The sequence below is a fragment of the Ranitomeya variabilis genome, chromosome 4 (genome assembly GCF_051348905.1).
Source record: "Ranitomeya variabilis isolate aRanVar5 chromosome 4, aRanVar5.hap1, whole genome shotgun sequence".
In the NCBI taxonomy this organism is placed as follows: Eukaryota; Metazoa; Chordata; class Amphibia; order Anura; family Dendrobatidae; genus Ranitomeya; species Ranitomeya variabilis.
The window spans coordinates 199223339-199250231 of record NC_135235.1 but is presented as its reverse complement, the minus strand read 5'-3'; the positions used below and the strand labels follow the sequence as shown (position 1 = coordinate 199250231).

The 26893-nt window shown below is 44.3% G+C and overlaps 1 protein-coding gene across 2 annotated transcripts in view; it reads right to left on the bottom strand.

The window, feature by feature from the left end:
- The window catches only part of TTYH1 (tweety family member 1), a 193793-nt gene extending 171106 nt beyond the window's left edge, over positions 1–22687 (bottom strand). For both annotated transcript variants that reach the window (XM_077259616.1, XM_077259618.1), the window contains exon 1: positions 22372–22687. In XM_077259616.1, the coding sequence (XP_077115731.1) occupies positions 22372–22497 (126 nt within the window). In that variant the 5' untranslated portion in view covers positions 22498–22687. The remainder of the gene's footprint in view (positions 1–22371) is intronic.
- Between the last annotated feature and the right edge of the window lie 4206 nt (positions 22688–26893).

Below are 26893 nucleotides of genomic sequence, written 5' to 3'. Positions count from 1 at the left end.
GGGGCGAAAGGGGGGTGATTTAAACTTTTATATTTTTTTTATTTTTTTCACATTTTTTTTTACTTTTTTTTTTTACTTTTGCCATGCTTCTATAGCCTCCATGGGAGGCTAGAAGCAGGCACAGCCCGATCGGCTCTGCTATGCAGCAGCGATCATAAGATCGCTGCTACACAGCAGAAATGCCGGTGTGCTGTGAGCGCCGACCACAGGGTGGCGCTCACAGCCACCGGCGATCAGTAACCATAGAGGTCTCCAGGACCTCTATGGTTACAGTGTACAAGCATCGCCGACCCCCTATCATGTGACGGGGGTCGGCGATGCGCTCATATCCGGCCGCACGGCCGGATGCGGTAGTTAAATGCCGCTGTCTGCGTTTGACAGCGGCATTTAACTAGTTAATAGCGGCGGGTGATCGCGATTTCACCCGCCGCTATTGCGCGCACATGTCAGCTGTAAAAAACAGCTGACATGTCGCGACTTTGATGTGCGCTCACCGCCGGAGCGCACATCAAAGCAGGGGACCCGACATCTGACGTACTATAACGTCAGATGTCGGGAAGGGGTTAAAGGTGCCCTTTACTGGTTTTACAGGAAGGAGAGCTTTGTGAAGAGACTGTTCCTGAGTACAGCATGGAAGCTCTTGCCTTAACTGGACTTGCAGATAGAGAGAGTCTGCATTACCTCAAAGAGACTTGGTTCCCTCTTAAAGGGAACATTCACTAGTTGCACTTAAAGTATAATGTTGCCTTAAAAGAAAGTAGATGGTAATAATGTTTCACATAGGAGTAATATGTAGTTAGCTAGATAGTTATAGAGAATGTTTAATAATGTTACTAGAGAATGAGGACAGGAAAGAGTTGAAAGCCGAGTTTCAATAAAGTAAACCCGTAAGGGTTAGTTAGTGAAGTCCTCCTGAGAGTCATAGAGAGATGGCTCAGTGCCGGGGGCACTCCACTAATACCAGAGGAAGTTTAGGCTCTGCAGTTATGGCAGAGCTGTGGTGACTTTTCTGCTCTCGGTGACCCCGCCTTGTAATATTATGTGGTCTCCACTTTGTGGCTGAGTTGCTGCGGTTCCGTCTCTCAATAGTATCACTCACAGGTGAAGGGGAAGATTTAGGAGGAAGAAATGTCATGGACAGACTTGTTACCCCAGTGGTTCCTATTACAGGACCGCACTGGCATCAGTTAGCTCTGCATCACTGGCCGGTCTGTCACATGTTATTAAAGGCAGATGGCATGGAAAGAGGGTGGGTGTTTTTTACTGGATGGGAGGGGCTAGATGTTATACATTGATGGGGCATGGGCTGGATGTTATACACTAATGCGGGTGTGGGCCGGATGTTATACACCAAAGGGGATATGGGAAGTATGTTATACACCAAAGGGGGTGTGGGCCGGATGTTATACACCAAAGGGGATGTGGGATGTATGTTATACACCAAAGGGGGTGTGGGCCGGATGTTATACACTGAAGGGGGAGTGGGCCGGATGTTATATACCGAAGGGGGTGTGGGCCGGATGTTATGCACCGAGCGGGGCATGGGCCGGATGTTATACACTGAAGGGGGTGTGGGATGTATGTTATACACCAAAGGGGGTGTGGGCTGGATGTTATACACCAAAGGGGATGTGGGACGTATGTTATACACCAAAGGGGATGTGGGACGTATGTTATACACCAAAGGGGGTGTGGGCCAGATGTTATGCACTGAGGGGGGCTTGGGCTGGATGTTATACACCAATGGGGTGTGGGCCGGATGTTATACATTGAAGGGGGTGTGGGCCGGATGTTATACACCGAAGGGGGTGTGGACTGGATGTTATGCACCGAAGGGGGCATGGGCTAGATGTTATACACCGAAGGGGGCATGGGCCAGATGTTATACACTGAAGTGGGTGTGGACTGGATGTTATGCACCGAGGGGGGTGTGGGCCGTATATTATAAATCGAAGGGGGTGTGGGCCGTATGCTATACACCAAAGGGAGTGTGGGCCAGATGTTATGCACCAAGAGGGGTGTGGGCCGGATATTATAAATCGAAGGGGGTGTGGGCCGGATGTTATGCACAGAACGGGGCGTGGGCCGGATGTTATACACTGAAGGGGGTGTGAGCCGGATGGTATACTTGTGTAGTAATGGGAATTAAAAACTTGAATTCAATGATTTAGAGGTGGATCCCAATAATTTGTCCATATAGTGTAACTAGTGATCAGTGGGTCATGCTGGCTAAACCCTCCATTTATCTCCCCAATCACATGAGAAATGGTGCCTTCGACAAGCTCATACACACACCAAGAGACTTGTGATGAGTACCGATGTGTCCCTATACTTTTGTCTACAGTGAATATGTGTTGTGTATTTTTAATAGTTGCTATTAGATTTTTTATGTTGCTTGCATTAATAGGAGGGCAGACATCTCTGTGGCCACAGAAGACCTACCATAATTTGTAGATATTTCTGTCATCCCCCTGTGGCCAATAGTAGGAAACATCATTGCGATCTGACACTGGAAAGTTGTATGGAGCAAAAACAACCTTTATAATGGGCATATAATCCTTAATCTCTTTCAGTTCTGTAAAGGGGTTGACATGAAAAAGTGTGAAAATGGTGAATTGTTTGATTTCGATATTGAAAAGTATTAAGCTAAAGAGCTTTTACACTAAGATTTGTGGGAATAGCTTTATCAGATCACATTCTGGGTACATTAAGGAGTAAAAAAAGGTTATTTTTTAGCAAATTGCTCTTATTTTGTAATATAATGTGTGACATGAGGCTTTCCTAAAAATAATTTAGTGTACATTCACTAAAAATAACATAAAAATCAACTCGGTTCTAATAACGTGATGGTAAAGAGGTTGCAACTTCTTGGTTGGGAATGGATTAGACACCCCATTATCAGGATTTTGGGGGTCCCAACAGTCCTCTAAGCTTATCCCTTAAATTTTGTTATATGATCTGATCATAGGGTCTGGGAGTACAAGGAAGTGAATAAAAAAATATGTTTGTAAATTCCTCATGTTTAGCCTTATATAATTACTAGAGATTAGCGGATGGTTTTGTGCAACCCCTATCCATGGTCCAGGTCAGTGCCCTTTGACCACAGACAGGAGCTACGTGAATTTCTTGAGCTTCTGGGTTCCCCGCAATGGCATTTGATTCATATGGTGATGTGTCTCCAGCCCGTTAAATCATAAGCCAAACGTGGGATCATGGAGGATAAGGAATTTTGCACAGAGCTCATTGACCTGGCTCATCGTTGCACATAAAGATCTGCTCATTTCTAATATTTACAAATCTCGTTGATCGTGGTTGACCCACAGTTACTTAAAACCTACTCTCGATTGTTATAGATCAATAATATAGTAAAAAAAAATATTTTCCCCTACAATGTGCTTACAGAGATAACTGAATATTTTCTTTCAATCTCAATATCAACATGCTTTGCTTCTCCTGCTGTATAACACGAGGTCAACATATTAGTCAACATTTTTCATGTGAAGGCTTTCTTTAACGAGGACCTGTTAATTACAAAGTCTGATTTGTTTTTAAGAGATCTGTGTTGTAAGGTTCCTCTCTTCTACTACCTGAAAACTTATAAATAAACTGAAAATTGGGTGTTACCAGTTAGGCATGTGTCCTTACACAGACTGACCATGGACCAATGAGTGTAAAATGGTGTAGACCCATTTCTAAAATGGTAACACCCAGGCAGAGCTCTAACGTAAGATGACCCAATATGATCTTATGATTGGAAATGAGAAAATGTAATAAAGCATCCGTCTTTAAGGAGAAGCAGTGTTGGGTGGACCCCATGTTCTCTGAAGGGTCTGCTGTTATATTTAGGTATGTTACAGGACACTTACTCATATTGATGAGGACTATTGAGACTTATGATTGGAACTCAACCATCCAGCCATTTGAGAGAGTAACCAGTTAACACCTCCTCCTCAAAGCCATCTCACAAAAAAAACATTTTCCAAGCAATAGTATTTTACCTATAGAAAAATATATTATTCAAGTCAAAACATTGAGCAAAATCTAAAATTATGTGAGCAAAGTTATCAATTAACAGAAGTATTCATGGAGGTTGAGCCTTAGTATCTGATGAGCATTGCCAAAATGCCTCCTTCTTATGGCTCTATGGGTAACATATTTCCAAATACAGCACAACTTGCAGAATTAGAAAAATCTTTCCCTTATTTAGTTATTAAGTTACATCTCACATCCAAAGAGGTGTAATCTAAAGATTAAGGATCGAGTGCAAGATCTATAGCACGATTCTGAAGCTATCAGATGTCACTTATGGCACATGGCACCTCAAATTCAATCCTTTGGGTCCCGAACCCAAGGGCAGCCACAACATCTCATCTAACATCCATATAGCGAGGGTCTTGCATCGACTATATTCATTCATTGACACATTTTAGAAATACAACCTTCTATTTTACAACACTTTGATTATCTGATTTAGAAAATCAATGAATTAGATTTACGGGATGATTGAATTCATCCGAAGTCAACAAATGGATTTTTTGATGCGTCAAATTAAGTGGTAAAATCCTTTTAATTTTAATTGACTCTTCACTCAATTATTTTAAAATACCCTCCAGAGACAAGATAATCCAATAGTTTTTAGAGATTTTTGTTTAGATTAGTTAGATAAGTAGATTTAAAAATATCCAGACTAATGACCTCATTTTCATTTTTTTTTCAGCTGACTCGGCACCGAATGTTAGAGAAGTGCTAATGACTTAATTCTCGTGAACACATTTTGCAGTCATGTAACTTTACACCTTGAGGTTGCTTTAAATAACATTTTACATAATAACTGAGGAATTCATATAACTCACTTGTATCTAAATACGTTAAGGAGGTCACCTTCTCAGTGTGTGAACTACAGTACATAAGTGAAGGTGGGTAACCACGTGAATTTATAACATTTTCTTTCCTAAAGGGGTTGTCCACTACTCGGACAACCCTTTCTGAATCCCAGTGCTTCCCCCTAATAAAATAATAACACATACTCACATCTGGTACTGTTGCTGTTCCAGCAGTGTCGGCACTGGCTTTCCCGGGGCTCGCATGACATTATTATGTTAAGCGATCCCTGAGGCCAATCAGAGTGGCTTCACACTACCTCCTTCATATAAATCAAAACATCCAGGTGGGGTGAGAGAGCAGCCAAAGCTCTCACTTCCCCCAGATGTCAATTACGTCCATAGAAGAGTAGAATGAAGCCAGTGCTGATTGGCATCAGGGATTGCGTGACGTAACAATGTCATGTGATCCCCGGGAGAGGGAATGCTGACACTGATGGAACAGAGCTGGCACCAGAGGTGAGTATAAGTGTTATTATTTTACTAGGGAGAAATCTAGAGATTCAGAAGGGATTGTCCAAGTAGTGGCACATCAAGAGTTAGCCAAATAGTCGGACCATCGTTGTGTCAAAAGCTGCCTATCATGTATGGGGCCCCTTAGTCAGGTCAGGAGACCTTGCTGTCCAGCAAGGGCCTCTAATGTTTCACAGATGTGTGAGGCTAGCCAGAATAGGCAAGCCACCAAAGCTCCATTCTGACTCAAGCCCATGGTTAGAAGGCAGGAGAATAAATAGATACATAGTAAGGATTAAGAAAGACTTACGGTAGGTCCATCAAGTTCCACCGAGGGATGGAAAAGTATAGGCACATCCATAATGCATCCCATACTGATCCCGAGAGTTGACCAACTGGATCAACAGTCAGAACAAGAATTTGACACATGTGCATAAATGTTTATATTATTTTCTTCTAAGAAAGCATCTAAAAAATGATTTCGCAGGAATCATAGGTATTAGACTGCAGAACAGAAGGGAAAAGTTATTTTTTCTGATGAAGCCCCCTTCAGACTAATTGGGACATCAGGCTAAAACATGTCCACTTTTTTCTAAAAGTCCTCAGTCTGGCATCCTGGACACCTCTGAAGCCTACTAGACTCCTGTGACATCATGACATTGGGTAAGGCAGTGGTGCATAGGATACCATGCAGAGCGTTTCTGGCAAAGAAGTAAATAATACCCATAAATGTTCAAACAATTACAGAATTATTTACATGAGATCGTTTGTGCTCTAATTCAATTATCCCCTCATGTAAATGGGGGTTAAACACTCCGAAGTGTTACCTAGTATAGAAGGCTTTATAAGAATGTGACTCATCATACAGTGAGCAAAGTAAACTGACTCACCATAACAGAAACCAAAGACATTAGACAATAAGTTGGATTGTGAGAAGAAGAAAGTATCCAGCTGACAAATGTGTGACGAAGACGGATCTCTGGACAGAATCCCCCCAATAGGATCCCGTAAAGCTCAATAAATGTAGACTAGTCTACACATGTCCATAACTTCTATTATACCCCAAATAGTTCTGTACATTGCATAGTAAATTCAACTGTTTCAATATTTTTGGTTCTTGAGACTAGTAACTAAGACATTAATAGACTCATGGTGCAACTTCTAACTAGAGTTGAGGGAATATGTTCGGAATCGGTTGCCAAATCTGAATTTGCCATATTCGTGCCATATTGGTACCTTAAGCTTGTCGAATTTATGTTTGACGATCTGTTCTGAACATATTTGTCCATTTCTTCTCCCATTGACTCCAATGATGTTCGGCTGTGTTTGTCGAATATTGCAAAAATGATATTCACCTCCGAACGTAATCGCAACCAAATTTTGAAAAATTTGCTCAACTTTACACCTAACCCCATTATCCAGGAAAAAAGATTACCATGCATGTCCACCTCTCCCCTTCCAATCTCTAGTAGAAGACATGGACAAAGATTGCACCTGCCATAATGACTCACAAGTTGACCTGTTCATGAGTCACCAAAAATCGTAATCTACTGGAAAATCTTTGAGATGTAGCCAAGATCTCTGGTTGCAAGGCACTTATCCTAACCTTAACCTTGGTTGTTAACGTTTCTGCACACATTTTTTTAAACATTTCTTTGAGTGAAACGTGTCCATATGTGTAATTATAATAATCGTAAGGTTAATAAGTTACATGTAGGATTTTTATTCTATGATAAATCTTTATACTTATCATATTGATACTTCTTTTTGGATATGAATTATTGACCACATTGCCTGTATTAATCATGTATTAGGATATAATTTTGTGTGCACCATTTAGTTCTGTATTTCGAGGTCCCGTGTGTCATGATTCTCAATGGCGAGAGAACATAGCCCAGCATATATGAGAACTAGCTCTTGGAAGATGGAAACTATACTGACCATGAACTAAACCTGCCGCACAACTAGAAGTGGCCGGGTAGCATGCCTACGTTTTTTTATCCCTAGATGCCCAGCGCCAGCCGGAGAACTACCTAATCCTAGCAGAGGAAAAGACAGTCCTGGCTCACCTCTAGAGAAATTTTCCCAAAAGGCAGACAGAGGCCCCCACATATATTGGCGGTGATTTTAGATGAAATGACAAACGTAGTATGAAAATAGGTTTAGCAAAATCGAGGTCCGCTTACTAGATAGCATGAAGACAGAAAGGGCACTTTCATGGTCAGCAGAAAACCCTATCAAAACACCATCCAGAAATTACTTTAAGACTCTAGCATTAACTCATAACACCAGAGTGGCAATTTCCGCTCACAAGAGCTTTCCAGACACAGTAACGAAACAGCAGCTGTGAACAGGAACAAAATGCAAAAACACACAAGGACAAAAGTCCAACTTAGCTGGGAGTTGTCTAGTAGCAGGAACATGCACAGAAAGGCTACTGATTACATTGTTGACCGGCATGAAACTGACAGAGGAGCAAGGTTATATAGCGACTCCCACATCCTGATAGGAGCAGGTGAACAGAGGGGATGATGCACACAAGTTAAATTCCACAAGTGGCCACCGGGGGAGCCCAGAATCCAATTTCACAACAGTACCCCCCCCTCAAGGAGGGGGCACCGAACCCTCACCAGAACCACCAGGGCGATCAGGATGAGCCCTATGAAAGGCACGGACAAGATCGGAGGCATGAACATCAGAGGCAGTGACCCAAGCTTGGGTTCTTCAAAAATGTCACGAAAGTCAGACAAGAATTCAGGAATCTCAGAGGGAATAGATGATGAAATGGAAACCAAAGGTACGTCCCCATGAGTTCCTTTACATCCCCAGCTTAACACAGACATAGCTCTCCAGTCGAGGACTGGGTTATGAGATTGCAGCCATGGCAATCCCAGCACCAAAACATCATGTAGATTATACAGCACCAGAAAGCGAATAACCTCCTGGTGATCCGGATTAACACGCATAGTCACTTGTGTCCAGTATTGTGGTTTATTACTAGCCAATGGGGTGGAGTCAATCCCTTTCAGAGGTATCGGAGCCTCCAATGGCTCCAAATCATACCCACAGCGTTTGGCAAAGGACCAATCCATAAGACTCAAAGCAGCGCCAGAGTCGACATAGGCGTCCGCGGTAATAGATGACAAAGAACAAATCAGGGTCACAGATAGAATAAACTTAGACTGTAAAGTGCTAATTGAAACAGACTTGTCAGGCTTCTTAGTACGCTTAAAGCATGCTGATATAACATGAGTTGAATCACCACAATAGAAGCACAACCCATTTTTTCGTCTAAAATTCTGCCGCTCGCTTCTGGACAGAATTCTATCACATTGCATATTTTCTGGCGTTTTCTCAGTAGACACCGCCAAATGGTGCACAGGTTTGCGCTCCCGCAGACGCCTATCGATCTGAATAGCCATCGTCATGGACTCATTCAGACTCGCAGGCACAGGGAACCCCACCATAACATCCTTAATGGCATCAGAGAGACCTTCTCTGAAAATCGCCGCCAGGGCGCACTCATTCCACTGAGTAAGCACAGACCATTTGCGGAATTTTTGGCAGTATATTTCAGCTTCATCTTGCCCCTGAGACAAGGACATCAAGGCCTTTTCCGCCTGAAGCTCTAAATGAGGTTCCTCATAAAGCAACCCCAAGGCCAGAAAAAACGCATCCACATTGAGCAACGCAGGATCCCCTGGTGCCAATGCAAAAGCCCAGTCTTGAGGGTCGCCCCGGAGCAAGGAAATTACAATCCTGACCTGCTGTGCAGGGTCTCCGGCAGAGCGAGACTTCAGGGACAAAAACAATTTGCAATTATTTTTAAAATTTTGAAAGTGAGATCTATTCCCCGAGAAGAATTCAGGCAAAGGAATTCTAGGCTCAGACATAGGTGCATGAACAACAAAATCTTGCAAATTTTGTACCTTTGTGGCGAGATTATTCAAACCTGTAGCTACACTCTGAAGATCCATTTGAAACAGGTGAACACAGAGCCATTCAAGGATTAGAAGGAGAGGAAGAGAGGAAGGCTGCAGTATAGGCAGACTAGCAAGTGATTCAATTAAGAGCACACTCAGAACTAGAGGGAAAAAAAAAAAAAAAAAAATTGTAGCAGACTTCTTTTTTCTCTCCTTTCTCAGCCAGTAATTTAACCCTTTTTTTTGGCCGGTCAAACTGTCATGATTCTCAATGGCGAGAGAACATAGCCCAGCATATATGAGAACTAGCTCTTGGAAGATGGAAACTATACTGACCATGAACTAAACCTGCCGCACAACTAGAAGTGGCCGGGTAGCATGCCTACGTTTTTTTATCCCTAGATGCCCAGCGCCAGCCGGAGAACTACCTAATCCTAGCAGAGGAAAAGACAGTCCTGGCTCACCTCTAGAGAAATTTTCCCAAAAGGCAGACAGAGGCCCCCACATATATTGGCGGTGATTTTAGATGAAATGACAAACGTAGTATGAAAATAGGTTTAGCAAAATCGAGGTCCGCTTACTAGATAGCATGAAGACAGAAAGGGCACTTTCATGGTCAGCAGAAAACCCTATCAAAACACCATCCAGAAATTACTTTAAGACTCTAGCATTAACTCATAACACCAGAGTGGCAATTTCCGCTCACAAGAGCTTTCCAGACACAGTAACGAAACAGCAGCTGTGAACAGGAACAAAATGCAAAAACACACAAGGACAAAAGTCCAACTTAGCTGGGAGTTGTCTAGTAGCAGGAACATGCACAGAAAGGCTACTGATTACATTGTTGACCGGCAAGAAACTGACAGAGGAGCAAGGTTATATAGCGACTCCCACATCCTGATAGGAGCAGGTGAACAGAGGGGATGATGCACACAAGTTAAATTCCACAAGTGGCCACCGGGGGAGCCCAGAATCCAATTTCACAACACCCGTGTGTGGTTTATGCTTTTTTTTAAATATATTTTTTGTATATTTTTGAATTTTTGTTTTATAAAGAAAAACTTTTACATTATCCTTGGCTACTACTATTATCTCTCTATAGATTTCCTTGATATATTTATTTATTTTTATTACCGTACAAGGTCTTAATGGAGGAAGTGGATCAAACTTGAAGAGTTTTGAGCCGAATTGATGCTGTGCATGACCAAGTAAACCCCTCTTATTTTTCTTTAGATAAATTGAGACTACATTTTTTTGGAAGTTTGAAATCTGCAATAGCTTCAGTGGAAAACATTGTTTTCCTGTTGCAAACTTGAGTAACTTAAAGAGGTTGCAACTCCTTACTAAGGTATATGGATGACATATAGGGTGGTATAGTGCTCTGGACCCCCATACACCCACAATGAATCAGATTAGAGATCCATTTATAAGAACAGCTCCAATTCAGGTGGACTCAAGCCATTAGTGTAGTAGCTGGGCAGCCATTCCTCTTAAAGAGGTTGTCCACTACTAGGACAACCCCTTCTTAAACTAAATGCTTGGTACCGATAAAATAATAAAGCCTATACTCACTGTCTCCGAAGGCGGAGACAGTGATGCCAGTGCTGATTGGACACTGGGCATCACGTGTCACAACACCGCGTCACAGCCCCGGGACCGCGACTGTCGTCACCACTGGAATGGAGCCGGCACTGTAGGTGAGTATAGGCTTTATTATTTTATTGGGGCCGAACATTTAGTTTAAGAAGGGGCTGTGCTAGTAGTGGACAAACCCTTTAATGGCACCAAACTACATATCTGCTGTAAAGAGACTACCTGAATGCCTATAGCTTCCCCCATCAAAATGAGCTGTGCCAAGGTTTACAGAGGGAAATTAGGCTATCTGCAGATGGAGATTTTTAACAGATTTTTTGAGTGAATCCACCTAAAAAATGTACCACAAAAATATCTTATAAAATACCTAAAAGACTCTTTCTATTAATCTCAATGCAGATCAAATATAGAGATTTAGATTTCTGAGTATTTTTTTCACCTCTTTTGGTTTTTAAAAACACCTGGTTTGCATGTCACTCCTTTGAAGCAAAGCCAAATGAAATCTGCTCCAAATCAGGCACTGTCAAATCAAAAGACTGCAAAAAAAATTTCAGGGAAAAAAAATCTTCCAAAAAGCTTCAAGATCTCACAAAAGCTGTTTCAGGAAAATAAAAAGTCCTCCAAAAAAGCCCCAAAAATGAAACGTTTCCTAAAAAATTTTTTTTTACGCTTGGAAAAGCTTGACATTTTTGAATGCCTTAAAATACTTTGTCTGCACATTGCCTTACAAAGTCATTGCAGACTGTGGCCAGTTTGTTTTGGCAAATTGTAAAGGGAAATTTTTATTCCAGTGAGAGGGGTCCCTGATGTAGAACCTAGCAGATATTTATGATGTACGCTATGAGTTTACTAAAAATGTTTAAAGAGAATCTGTCACCCAAACGTATATAACGTGTTAATATGGGCATACAGGTAATAGAAATGTTACACTGGTAAACTGATGCTGATGGGAGGGAGGGGTAGTATTACAATGAAAAAAGGAGGCAAGAATTTCTTCCAGGCCCCGCACACCCCGAAGCCTGGAAGACATCATTAGCATACAGAAATTAAAGAGGATTTCTCCACAACAAGACCATTAATATAAGGCACACAGCTAGGACTAGTGTAACATTTCTATTACATGTATGCCCATTGTAAGGCTGCAGTAGCATTGTATGCAGTGAAGAGGCAGTGACCCACAAATTTCAAACACAAAAGTCTCTTTAATGTGTTACTTCACACATAAAGGTGCATAGCATTTTTAGTACACAACATCAAAATTCATTGCACAGCGTGCAGAATTATTAGGCAAGTTGTATTTTAGAAGATTATTTTTATTATTGATCAACAACTATGTTCTCAATCATCCCAAAAGATTCATAAATATCAAAGCTTAATATTTTTGGAAGTTGGAGTGTTTTGTTTTTTTTAGATTTGGCTATCTTAGGAGGATATCTGTTTGTGCAGGTAACTATTAGGGTACTGTCACACATTGAAATTTCCATCGCTACGACGGTACGATTCGTGACGTTCTAGCGATATCGTTACGATATCGCAGTGTCTGACACGCTACTGCGATCAGACACCCTGCTGAGAATCGTACGTCGTAGCAGATCGTTTGGAACTTTCTTTCGTCGCTTGATCACCCGCTGACATCGCTGGATCGTTGTGTGTGACAGCGATCCAGCGATGTCTTCGCTTGTAACCAGGGTAAACATCGGGTAACTAAGCGCAGGGCCGCGCTTAGTAACCCGATGTTTACCCTGGTTACAAGCGTAAACGTAAAAAAACAAACCGTACATGCTCACCCGTCGGTGTCCTTCAGGTCCCTTGCTGTCTGCTTCCTGCTCTGAGTGCCGGCCGGAAAGTGAGAGCAGATCACAGCGGTGCTGCGATCTGCTCTCACTGTACGGCTGCACTCAGAGCAGGAAGCAGACGGCAAGGGACCTGAAGGACACCGACGGGTGAGTATGTACTGTTTGTTTTTTTACATTTACGCTGGTAACCAGGGTAAACATCGGGTTACTAAGCGCGGCCCTGCGCTTAGTTACCCAATGTTTACCCTGGTTACCTGGGGACTTCGGCATCGCTCCAGCGCCGTGATTGCAACGTGTGACCGCAGTCTACGACGCTGGAGCGATGATTATACGACGCTGCGACGTCACGAATCGTGCCGTCGCAGCGATGAAAATTTCAATGTGTGACGGTACCCTTACTGTGCAGAATAATTAGGCAACTTAATAAAAACCAAATATATTCCCATCTCACTTGTTTATTTTCACCAGGTAAACCAATATAACTGCACAAAATTTAGAAATAAACATTTCTGACATGCAAAAACAAAACCAAAAAAATTAGTGACCAATATAGCCGCCTTTCTTTATGATGACACTCAGCAGCCTTCCATCCATAGATTCTGTCAGTTGCTTGATCTGTTTACGATCAACATTGCGTGCAGCAGCCACCACAGCCTCCCAGACACTGTTTTCCCTCCCTGTAGATCTCACATTTTATGAGGGACCACAGGTTCTCTATGGGGTTCAGATTAGGTGAACAAGGGGGCCATGTCATTATTTTTTCTTCTTTGAGACCTTTACTGGCCAGCTACGCTGTGGAGTAGTTGGAGGCATGTGATGGAGCATTGCCCTGCATGAAAATCATGTTTTTCTTGAACGATACCGACTTCTTCCTGTACCACTGCTTGAAGAAGTTATCTTCCAGAAACAGGCAGTAGGTATGGGAGTTGTGCTTCACTCCATCCTCAACCCAAAAAGGTCCCACAAGTTAATCTTTGATGATACCAGCCCATACCAGTCCCCCACTTCCACCTTGCTGGCATCTGAGTCGGAGTGGAGCTCTCTGCCCTTTACTGATCCAGCCTCTGGCCCATCCATCTGGCCCATCAAGAGTCACTCTCATTTCATCAGTCCATAAAACCTTTGAAAAGTCAGTCTTAAGATATTTCTTGGCCCAGTCTTGACGTTTTATCTTATGTTTCTTGTTCAAAGGTGGTCGTTTTTCAGCCTCCCTTACCTTGGCCATGTCCCTGAGTATCGCACACCTTTTGCTTTTTGTTACTCCAGTAACGTTGCAGCTCTGAAATATGGCAAAACTGGTGGCAAATGGCATCTTGGCAGCTTCACGCTTAATTTTCCTCAATTCATGGGCAGTTATTTGGCGCCTTTTTTGCCCAACACGCTTCTTGCGACCCCGTTGGCTATTTGCCATGAAACGCTTGATTGTTCAGTGATCACGCTTCAAAAGTTTGGCAATTTCAAGACTGCTGCATCCCTCTGCAAGACATCTCACAATTTTGGACTTTTCAGAGCCCATCAAATCTCTCTTCTGACCCATTTTGCCAAAGGAAAGAAAGTTGCCTAATAATTAAGCACACCTTATATAGGGTTTTGATGTCAGTAGACAACACCTCTCCTCATTACAGAGATGCACATCACCTGATTTACTTAATTGGTAGATGGCTCTCAAGCCTGAACAGCTTGGAGTAGGACAATATGTATAAAAAGTATCATGTGATCCAAAAAACAACTTGCCTAATAACTCTGCACGCAGTGTATATACAGTTTATCTCATCTCCGTGCCTGTTTCATAGCACTACATATCTTATGGCTTTAGATTGCAGTCCCTAAACAGGCCAGACTTCCCTTGTCTAGTTTCGAAGTGGGCGACCGCACACCATAATAAAGTCTCCAAACACACAGCTTTACATGTTGCAGACACTACACACGCCAGCCCTCCTCTGACTAGTTTCCGTGGGTGTCCTGCATCACAGTCTCTTTACTCACACAGCCATACACAGCCCAGAATATCCTCCGGATAGCAGCCGGGCACCATATCCACCTGTTTGCAATCGTTACACATGCTAGTCCTTTTTCGGAACAGGACATCCTCCTGTCCACATCCGAGACCAGTACCATGGACAACTTGCATCGTTGTGTGCGCTGTGGGTACCAGGCTATTCAGCTGCCCTGGGTGCTGGTTCCGCTGGCCTATGCCCCCATGCACTCAGCCAGTGCTCTGCAGGCCTCTCCTCTGCACACCAGCCTGACACTGACGTGCACCACACACCTGACACACCCATACCCCTTACTACAGGGATTTTAACACACAAACCTGTGGCCTTCAGCCACATGGAAAACCCGCACTGGAAATCCATGACTCCCATGCACACCTATGGACTCCATCCATCTTCATGCACAACCTGGGGAGAACACACACATACCTGTGACACGAGTCACTGCCTCACATTGCAATCACAGCTACACTTGCATATGCCATGCACACCTATAGCCTTCATACGCCTCTGTGCGCATTCTGGAGAGCACAAACAGCGCCCCTAGCTGTAATAGGGGTCACAAACTCACATATCCTCCCCCCTGTTCATACCTGTGGGGTTGAACACTTGTTACCCCATATGGGCGCGAGATAGGGCATGCATATGACCCCGTGACATTCCTGCCTAAAACAACATTTTCAGTTTCTCCTGCCAATACCTCTAGGGGAAACCTATCGGGATTACACTCTGACCCTAATTTGGTGACCCCTATGGCAGGTATCAACATTTTCGGGTTCTACGCCCGACACAGTACATAAACACATTCTATGCTGCAACTGCAGCGCCTCTTGCTGCTGCTGCCAGAACTGCAGCTCCTGCAGACTTCATGGACCCGCCGATCCACAGCAAATCTTCATAACGCCATCGAGTTACTGCCAGAAGCCTTCCATTTTCGTGGCCCTGCCAAGCCACAGCAAGCTGTCTTGAAAACATTTTTCCAGCAGATTTGCACAACGCTATGCAGCACGTTTTGGGGTATGCCTCAGTTCACACTGCCCGCATTCTTTCCAACATATGTAAGGCTGCAGTAGCATCGTACTCAGTGAAGAGGCAGTGACCCACAAAGTTCAAACACAAAAGTTTCTTTAATGTGTTACTTCAAACATAAAGGTGCATAGCATTTTTAGTACACGACATCAAAGTTCATTACATACAGTTCATCTCATCTCAGTGCCTGTTTCATAGCACTACATCTCATATGGCTTTAGATTGCAGTCCCTAAACAGGCCAGACTTCCCTTGTCCAGTTTCCCTGGGTGACCGCATGCCATATTACCGTCTCCAAACACACAGCTTTACATGTTGCAGACACTACACATGCCAGCCTTCCTCTGACTAGTTCCCGTGGGTGTCCTGCATCGCTGTATCCCAGTCTCTTTACTCACACAGCCCAGGATATCCTCCGGATAGCAGCCGGGCACCATATCCACCTGTTTGCAATTCTTACACATGCTAGTCCTCTTTCGGGCACAGGGCATCCACCTTCGGGACAGCACTGTCCACATCCGACTCTTTCAGGCACAGGACATCCACCTCCGGGCACAGAACTGTCCACATCTAAGACCAGTACCATGGATGACTTGCATCACTGTATATGATGCAGGTGGCAGGCTATTCAGCTGCCCTGGGTGCTAGCTTCGCTGGCCTGTGCCTCCATGCACTCAGCCAGCACTCTGCAGGCCTCTGCTCTGCACACCAGCACACACCAGACTGACTCTGACTTGCACTGCACACCTCACACACCCATACCCCTTACTGCAGGGTTTTTAACACACAAACATGTGGCTTTCAGCCACATGGAAAACCCAGACTGGAAATCCATGACTCCCATGCAAACCTATGGACTCCATCCATCTTCATGCACAACCTGGGGAGAATACACAGCGAACCCTACCTGTGACACGAGTCACTGCCTCACATTGCAATCACAGCTACACCTGCGACTGCCATGCACGCCTATGGCCTTCATAGGCTACTGTGCGCATTCTGGGGAGCACAAACAGCGCCCCCTAGCTGTAACAGGGGTCACTGCCTCACACCATATTAATCGGTCATAAATGTCGCTGGGGGAGGGGGGTGACAGATTCCCTGTAAGATGGAAAAGCTTATTTAAATACAACTAGCAAAAGAAATTTCAGAGAAAGAATGAAAATTACAACAAAACAAAACAAAACAAAGGATTTTAACAAATAAGCCCATTCTTTGTATTATGAAACATTTATAGAACAATTGGATATATATATACAATTTTCAAACTATCTCCTTGCTCCCATTCTGTGAATATCTGCATGGTTTACTTACAAGGGATACAACTTCATCCAAAATACCCTTAAGTGGAAGCTCTCATTTCCTAACATGGCTTTTGTTGACATTGCAGCAATCAGCTAATGAACTATCACAATTTTTTATGTGGCCTAATAAGATAATCATTGTCGCTAGCACATGTTCTTGTCTAAACAGGGGGATGAGACAATAAGGAAACTGTGTGCAGACCAAACAATCACGTTACTATTAGTACCATACTGTGACCCATAGTAAACTGCCTTTAAACAAGTATTGATCAACTTGTTATATCGACAATTTGCACTAGATATGGGCAGAAATCTGCCATTGTTAAATCACCTTAATGGCTAAGGATATTTTTGACATGGAAAAATGATTGTTACATATATTAGTGGTTACCTCCCCGAGACAGTGGATGCTTTCTCCCCTTTCCACACTGTGGAGATATGTGTACAACCCCATCTCTGCTGCTTTTTCCAACACTGAAAGCCCTAAGAGTCAATAGCAGGAGATCTGAAGGATTTATTGCATTTTTACATTTCACTCAGCTGGTTAAAGGACTTACAGACACTCTTCAGCAAGAGAACAGTAGAAATATTTTTAGTGAAGACTTGAGATAATTTATTCTTAGAGATGATTTATTCTTAGAGAGGACTTACAGACATTCTTCAGCAAGTTATTAGTAGAAATATTTTTAGTGAAGACTAGAGATCATTTATTCTCAGAGATGATTGATCCTCACGACTTCATCGACAAGGGCAGTACTTCGTGGATGGGAGACCTGTGACTCTCGCTACCTCCTGGTATTGCCAGCTCCTCTTTTGAGGCGCGACACACCTGTCTTGTCAAAAGAGGAGCCAGGAACGTTAGGAGGTAAGGAGAATTGCAGTCCTCCCACCCAGTCCTCACGGAGTACTTCACTGGACGATTTACCGGAATCCTGAGAATCAATTCTCCATTCTCTAATGAAGACCATTTTGAAGTTTAGTTAAAAGGGTTGGCAACTACTTCTTTATTGATGGCCAATTGATGGTCATTATCTAAATGATGAGAGCCCTCACCCTTGCCGATCAGTTGGGGCCACCTGAAGTTCTGAGATGCTGCTGGAACACAGCAGCTCTGGGGTTGGATCTATAGTACCTGCCCGCGATCACTATAGTTTTGACAGAGCTGCTATATTCTGGCAGCATCCGAGAACTTTTGGGCGGTGCCAGTGTCACACACCTACCGATCAGATATTGATGACTTATCCTGTGGCTAAACCATCAATATAAAATAGTGGCCAGTCTCTTTAACTTTGCATTAAGAAAGATAATAAACACTAAAATAAATACTGTACATATCCTTTATGGTTCCTTCTCTCACTAGGGCAAATCATCTAAGGAGGCGGACCATCCTTCCACCTACACGGAACATTTCCATGTCCTCTATAAGTACATGATAATTTTTGCTCCCATCATTGCATGCACTGGACATATCATCAAGAAAATCTAATAGTTTAGTAAAGTAAAAAGTTCTCCAAAGGGGGCTGTCTTCTGTGGGACTCTTCTCGCCTTGTTGGATTAGGGGCTTATTATTATGTTAGAGCTTTTGCCCACTGGAGAAACCTCTGTGTGCCAGTATGGTGGATAGATGTAGACTGATATCTTAGTGATCGGCTATTTTATCATAATAGTACTTTTGAGGTTCCAATTCCTTTTCGTCAGTCAACACTCTCTCCATGATATCCCTTCCTATATCCATAGTCTCTACGATGATATTCTCCGTCACACATTGAAATTTCCATCGCTACGACGTTACGATTCGTGACGTTCTAGCGATATCGTTACGATATCGCTGTGTCTGACACGCTACTGCGATCAGACACCCTGCTGAGAATCGTACGTCGTAGCAGATCGTTTGGAACTTTCTTTCGTCGCTTGATCACCCGCTGACATCGCTGGATCGTTGTGTGTGACAGCGATCCAGCGATGTCTTCGCTTGTAACCAGGGTAAACATCGGGTAACTAAGCGCAGGGCCGCGCTTAGTAACCCGATGTTTACCCTGGTTACAAGCGTAAACGTAAAAAAACAAACAGTACATACTCACCCGTCGGTGTCCTTCAGGTCCCTTGCCGTCTGCTTCCTGCTCTGAGTGCCGGCCGGAAAGTGAGAGAGCAGATCACAGCGGTGCTGCGATCTGCTCTCACTGTACGGCTGCACTCAGAGCAGGAAGCGGACGGCAAGAGACCTGAAGGACACCGACGGGTGAGTATGTACTGTTTGTTTTTTTACGTTTACGCTGGTAACCAGGGTAAACATCGGGTTACTAAGCGCGGCCCTGCGCTTAGTTACCCGATGTTTACCCTGGTTACCCGGGGACTTCGGCATCGCTCCAGCGCCGTGATTGCAACGTGTGACCGCAGTCTACGACGCTGGAGCGATGATTATACGACGCTGCGACGTCACGAATCGTGCCGTCGCAGCGATGAAAATTTCAATGTGTGACGGTACCCTAAGACCATATAAACAGATTACAGAGATAGAACAACAAAAAAGGCATAAATGCAGTCAGATTCCAACAGTCTTGTGCCTCATAAGAGACAACCTTGGTAGATTTGTGGTTTCACAGTCAAAGCAATGAATATTTCATGGCAAATTCTTGTGCTCAATAAATAGGCCTCCAAATGGTGTCTGTAAGACGAATGTCTTGTAATAAGCCGCCATGGCTGCTAATCGATGAGCAGAGATGGATCTTACATGGGTGATTGCACATTCTTATGGCCCCCTAAATATCCAACACTTCTGATTTTCCACATTGGTTTATGGCCACATAGTTGCACGGAGACACTAAATCCATGGCCAAACCATCACAACTAATGAAGGTCATGGTAAATTATTGCACTGAAGCTGATAAAAATTTAACCTGAGCCCTTCTGCTTGTGATCTGTATGACACAAAAGGATTTTTACATGCATTGTGAGGTCTGAGGTTACACACCTGACAATACATTAGATCCTATTACATTTAGATCAGTTTCCTTTCTTTTTAAGATCAGTAGAGGTTTTCAGTTTCCAGGAGTGTGTATTACTTTCCTCCGGGGTTGCGGCGTGACCTGGCCTGACTTATCCAGCCCCATCCTTATTACTTTAGGAAATGGGCTTGTACAAAGGGGTTATTTCCTACGTGTGTTCCTATATGTCCGCCCTATTAATAAGGTATTGTAGTATAAATGGTAAAGAGGCAGAGAAAGGAGTATTTAGGGCATTGGCATGGGTCAGGCTCCAACAAATCACTACAGGTTAACCTGCGTATATAGCTATTGGGCCCATCACAGGGAAATATGGATCAGACAGTGGTTGACTGATTTCAACCAGGTATTTTTGATGATTTTTCAGGGAAAAACATAATTTAAAAGCCGGGAACCGAGCCTCCTGGTAGACTAGTTGGGAATGCCAGTCCCTAGCGGATTCTTCCCGCCAGCTCCTTGTGAATGACAGGTCTCTTGCTACCTAGGTATATAGGGATAGACCTGTCAATCATTGGCAGTGGGTGAGGATGAAGCTGACTGGGACCCGCCTGTCTGGCCAGTCTCACAAGTAGCTCGGTCCACCGGTTGACTTTTAAAGTATATTTCTGGCGCCACGGTGTCTGGTACATGCTGACTATGGATCGGTAGCATGTATCAGCTGTCAGGTTCCTTTTACAAATGGGATCCATCACAAAAACAGAGATCCCTTATCTGACGACTTCTGTCAGTGAAGAAGAAGCTGTGCATGTGCAGCTCTCTCCAATAACTACTATATGAGGCAGGCCTCTCCCTACATGCATGTATAGGGAGAGACATGTCAGTTATTGGCAGAGGGTGGGGAGAAGTTGCCTAGAGGAGCCTTACATGGCTGAAATCATACAGCCAGTGTCTGATACACAGTGGTGCAACTTGATGCTCGTGGGTCCCAATGCAAAAACTCCAACAGGGCCACAAATCATTGAAAATCATTAATAGTAATGGTCTTTTCATATCGGTCCAAGCTACTTTTTGGGCCCCTTTGGCTTCACGTCCTGGGTGCGATTGCAACCCCTGCACCTATTATAGTTCCGCCCTCATTTCAGGTTCCCTTTACATGCGGAGTCCACAGTTTTCCCAAAGACAGGTATCCTCTGTCAGTAGAGAAGTAGCTGCGCATGCGCTGCTCTCTCCAACGACATCTATGAGAATTCTAAGTATTACTGAGCATGCGCTCCATTCTCAAGGTAGACGTTGGTCCCTAGAGATGGGATCATCATTATTTAAACATTTATGGCATATCCTGTGGCACACAAAGTATATCTTTAAATTCCTGGACGACTATACAAAAGTCAAGGTGTGACTATTTATTACCTCTACTTATGACCCCTACTGGCTCCAATGGAAGTCTTGTAAGGTCATGAATATTTATTAAAATAAAAAGTGAGATAGTTTTTATTCTGCCTTCAGACATTTCTGAAATGTCAAAGCTGCCAGAAGGCCAGTGTCGGCCCGGTCTTACAAGAAGATACTGAATATGGATGACTGTGAAAATACCCATAGTTCCCACTGTATGATCTCTGCTATAAAAAAAATTACATCCAAAATACAACACATTTTGATTTTATTTACTGTACATACGGCTGTGTTCACACGTAATGCCAATTAAATACACCAAAACAATTTCCAGGTTTTGTACATTGATTCCACCAAACTCTTTAATGGCCAATTATATGCCAAGGAATTGTCTCTTTTGGCATGTGTGGACAATATATATTTTTTTATGCAAAAAAAAATAAACACCAAAAAACACACTGCTTTTTTTTTTTTTCTTGTTCTCCAATGAACTGAGCCCATATTCTATAGTATTTTCTATAACAGACTCATAGATAGATAAAACTAAAATTAATGGAAGTTGATACATTTTACAAGTTTGTAGTTTTGTATGTGAAAAAGAACATATTTCTCCCAAATTCAATGACTTGAGAATAAAGTAACATTTAAAACAAAAACATTGCAAAAGTGACATAAAATAAAAAACAAATCATTTTTAAATTAAATATTAATACTACTAATAGTAGAAATATGAATATGAATAACAGTAATATTTACTTTATTTATCCCCCTTTGTAATTTAACTCTTACTCATCACTAATTTGTACCAAATCTAAGATATCACGGATCACGATTATCGTACACGACAAATAATATACAACTTGGAATTAATGTGGGAAAGGAATGAGTTAAACTTTTCTTTAGCTCTCCCTTTTTGTTCTAGGTTGCATTAGTATCGATTGCAAAATAATTGGGAATATTGACTTCCCTGGGTGGGAAACTTTAAGTTAACCCATTGCAGTCCCGCGTTCTTGTTGATGCACCTGCTGTGCTTTCTCGACGCTGTGCCGCAATTTGACATTCTTACCTGCTGATAATTCCATTCCTGGGGAGCAAAATTGCTGTCCACCACTTCAAACTGGAAATTGGTGTGTGGGACCTGGTGCAAAATGTACGTCCACCAAGAAGCCCGGTACCCATGACTTAAGCTCATGGCTCCTTTGCAACCACAAATAAATAAAAGGCGAAACAAAAAAAAAATGCAAAAGAAAAAAAAATGAAAATCAGCAAAATTCGGAGGACGCTGTGTGGATGATTTTCTGCTGTTTTCAGTGCTCAGTATTCATCTTGTTAGGAGCAAATCCAAGCAGCAGACATGGTGGGAACTGATGCATCTGGAGTGTAATTGCTTAAAACAGGCAGAAGCAAAAAATATAGGGGGAGGAGGCAAACATGTAGGTCTATCCCTAGCCATTGACATGATATGGAGATGGAGGAATATGGAAGGGCGTAGCAGCACCCCCCAGTGGTTTATTAACAAATCTTCTATTAATTAGTTCGTCTCTGTGGTCTTTCATACCAAGTTACAAAGGCCATTTAGGAAGACATCTGACCTCTCCCAGGGGCTGCTGAACAAAGTCTCAGCATGCGTTTTATACCAGAGATTGGGGACTCAATGGAACCTTGCAATGTTCAGATGTACTAGGAGTCTCACTGCGGAGAATGGATTTTAGACCCTTAGAAAACTCAGTAGAGTTGACTGCGTAACGCTCAACAAAGAGCATTCACATATGAACAGTGCATGAAACATAAAATATAAAGGTATATGAGATGGGGAACATCCTTGTTAGACTCCATCGGACTGATAGTGCCCCGTAACAAAACACAGAACAGATCCCACCAAATTGAAAAAAAATAAAAATGTTAATGTTTTAATTAAAGAAGCACTCCCATCAAAGTTTTTCTCCTCTTAATATATTGCAGTCATCATATTACAATATATAGCACTGTATTTTGTAGGGGTGTAGACTGTCTGACCCTGTTCCTGCTCCTGAAGATAACAGACGCACTATGTGAATACCGTCATGTGGTTTTATATGTGAAGTAACGTGTGTCTAATGTAATGTAGTATAATGTATTATGTTGAAGCACAGTATATAAAGTATTAATGCATAATGTGAATATAGAAAAAGGATAAGCTTAGTGTCACAGATTTACCGTGACAGAGAGGGGCCAGAAGACTGCGGTGTCTGATTTCATGTACTCCTGTACTGATTAGAAGCACTTCACCATCATATTAAACAGTGCAGGTTTCTGCTAGCAATTCAGAGATTAATATGTTCAGTTGAGAGCTCCTGGCGCTTTCCTGCTTTGATGGTCTCAGCTGTTCAGTGTTGGCCACTCCCCTCTGCTGTATACTCACCTGTAGCAATCAGGGATTGCCACTGTTAGTTTCATACTATTTGGTTTGGAAGCTGGAGGTGTTGTGTTGGATGTTTGAGGAGGCACTTGTAGTGTTGTTCAGAAGACTATTGCTTGGTGATTAGTCTATGTGCATATCCTCATCCTCTCCTATTTGTTTTTTCCTTCCGTTATTTTCAGCGTTCCACTCTGTTGTTTTTGAGTGCATATTTGTATGATTGGTAGTTTCATTTATCTCTGCACATTTTCCCTAGTTAGTCTGGTTTGTGTATTCTTTTACACTACAACTTCCCACTTCCTTGGGTGGGGGAGAGGACAGAAAAGGGCTGATTCAGGAGCTCAGCAAGACATGTGGCCACAGTGTCTTTACCATAAGAAGTAATCTGTGGAGCAGCGATAGCTGGGGGGCCCCTAACTTTAGGGAGAGCGAAGGAGCCCCTGGCCCAGGGTAATCCTGCAACAATGCCATGATATTAACACTGGCCCATACCATTTTTTTTATTTATCATAGATCCAGTGACTGCTCTGGCAGGGCACCTGCAGCAACCCAGCTTGGAGGTGGCAGACCTATGTGCAGCGCCCCAGAGTCCTGGTCGTTGCAGTACTGATGCTCCGCCGCTAAGGGGAGTGATGGTACGTCTGATGGCACTTAAGGAGTTCACCTGGCCAGGTATCACAGACACCAATATACTTCATAGTCTGGCCTCCAGGGGGAGCTAAGGGTGCAATGTATTAGGCCACTCCTCACAATCTGGTAAAACTGGGGGTTGGATAGAAAGTTAGGGAGAAGCTGACTGGGTTGGAACCAGGCAACATCCTGTGGCAGAGGGTGTTGCAGGGGAAGATTCAGGGGGGTCCCTGTCAGGGGTGGGATCCTGACAGAGGCCTAGCGAAAAGGACAGAATGTTAAGGAACCGCGCGTGCACTACATTGCGGCGGTATCTCAAGAAAGGACAAGAAGCGAGGTTTATTGTGGAGAGTGAGAAACGAGATCAAAGCAAAAAGGAGATAACACCAGTAGGAGTCGTGCTGTAAGATCGAGGCAACATCCTACTGAGGCGCGTAGCCGGTGGCCGGAACGACGAGGAAGTATTGGGCTCCAAGCATTACTTCAAACCAACGGCAGGACAGTTAATTATAGGTTGGCTGTCTCACCTAAATCACCTAAGCAGACATAGGGGACAACTGTGGGAGAGGGGCGTCACTAGGGTCCCGGAAGAACTCCAGGCCTACCCGTCATACGGGTGCGTCCTATCCATATCATCTGGGGGACGGAGAAGAACATCAGAACAGACATAAGTTATGGGAAAGAACATCAGAAACAGACACAACAGTTGTGAGGACTATCCCGTGGTGCTCAGCAGGGAAGTACTACAACACACAGGCGCTAGAAGGTAGGCACAGATTTCCACCTGCAAAGGGAACTCTGGAGGTGCCATCGGACCGGCCGGTCTCAGACAGCCCTGTTAACCGTACTTTGGATTGAGGATCTTGAAGCCTTCAGTAAAGAGGTAAAGAGACTGCAACCCTGTGTCCTCGTTATTCATCGCGACCTGTACCACGCACCACCACCTACACCTTTCATTGGACGCCCCTTAGCAGGGTCACGGACCGGGTCTAGCCACCGTGACAACCCCAGAACTGAGACAGAGGGGCCCGGTACCGAGTACCCCGCGGCCCTGCATCTGGGGGCACTCCAAACTTGGCGTCACGAACAGGATCTACTTAAGCCTGAAGAATCAGGTCATGTGTGCCTTGGAACTGTGATTTATTGTGCTTGAACTGTGACTTATTGCAAAGACTGTGGATTGCCACTTGCCGCCAAAAGTTCCCACCAAAACCACCGCCATTATAACGCTAAGAAGGGCGCAGGAGAAGAAGAGGGGCGTGATGTGGGTGTAGACAAGCTGAAGAGCGCGAAAGACAATGGCTGCCCAGTCTAAATATTTCTGTACCTTGAGGATGTGCCCGTCAGCAGCTGAGATCCACCTCCTAATCCTCAATGGGGGGCGGAGACACCGAAAAAGAAACCGCCCAAGGAGGAGAGAGCGGGAAAAAGACCAGGAAGTGACCCACGTGGAAGATGCGATGGCTGACCTCTCAGACCCAGAGTGTGGGGTTGAAGTGGAGAACTCCCCCAACTACCCGGAGGAGCGTAGCAGCCCCGTCTCCACAGCCGATGTGGGTCTCCTGCAACTCGAGATGGAGGACTTAATCGAACAACTTCTCCAGCTGCGGGTGGAAGCCAAGACCGCATCCCAGGAAACGCTAGCGGAGGAGCCCTTGACCTCGGTCCCTGCACCGCTGCTCGGATCGCTGCCGACGTCTCCGATGTCACCACCAGCGGAGCCAGCCGCGCGGGAGGACGTTGCACCGGCCGGTAAGCCCGCCGACCCTGCCCCGCTAGCGGAGGACCTGCTGATAGGTCCCCGGGGGAGGTGGGGCTGCAACTGGGCCTATCGGCTCCAGCACCTCCTTCCCTGGGATCAGGCCACGGGCATAGAGCACCTTCTAAAGGCCCCGATATCGCCAGTCACCCTGCCGGGCGCTGTCTATGCCGAGCGCACAGTGTGCCACTGGGTGAACCCCGGGTCCAACTTTATGGGGTTCCCCGGGTTGGCGACCCAAGAAGGAGAGATGGTGCAAGCCCTCAGCTGGGAAGAATATCAGGCCCAGCTAGAACGGCAGTGGGAAAGGAAGGAGGAGGCGTACCAGGCCGGGCTGGAGGCTCATCACCAAAAAGACTTAGCAGTAAAGGACCGGTCCCCCAAGGACCCCACCGCTCATCAGGCCCCGCGCAGGCAGGGCATCGTCATCGCCTTTAGGCGCCGTGGAGGCTGGGGCTTTATTAAAGAGCCGGGCTTGTATGCCGAAGTGTTTGTTAACCGGAGGGATGTCGAGTCCCACCTGAGGGAAGGTCATCCGGACCGGGACCTCTACCCAGGGGACCAAGTCACCTACACCCGGCACTTTGGGGAGAAGGGGTGGTTCGCTTTGAATGTCCACAAGAGGCAAGACCCCATGACACCCCCAACCAAGGTGACAGCAAAACAACCCCCTGTAGTGAAGGCGCCCTCCTGCGACCGATCCACCGTTACTACAAAGACCACGGTGGTTACTCCCATTTGCACGGTGGTAAAGACCACAACCTGCACCATTGCTACCACCACCACTGTGGTGGCCGGAAG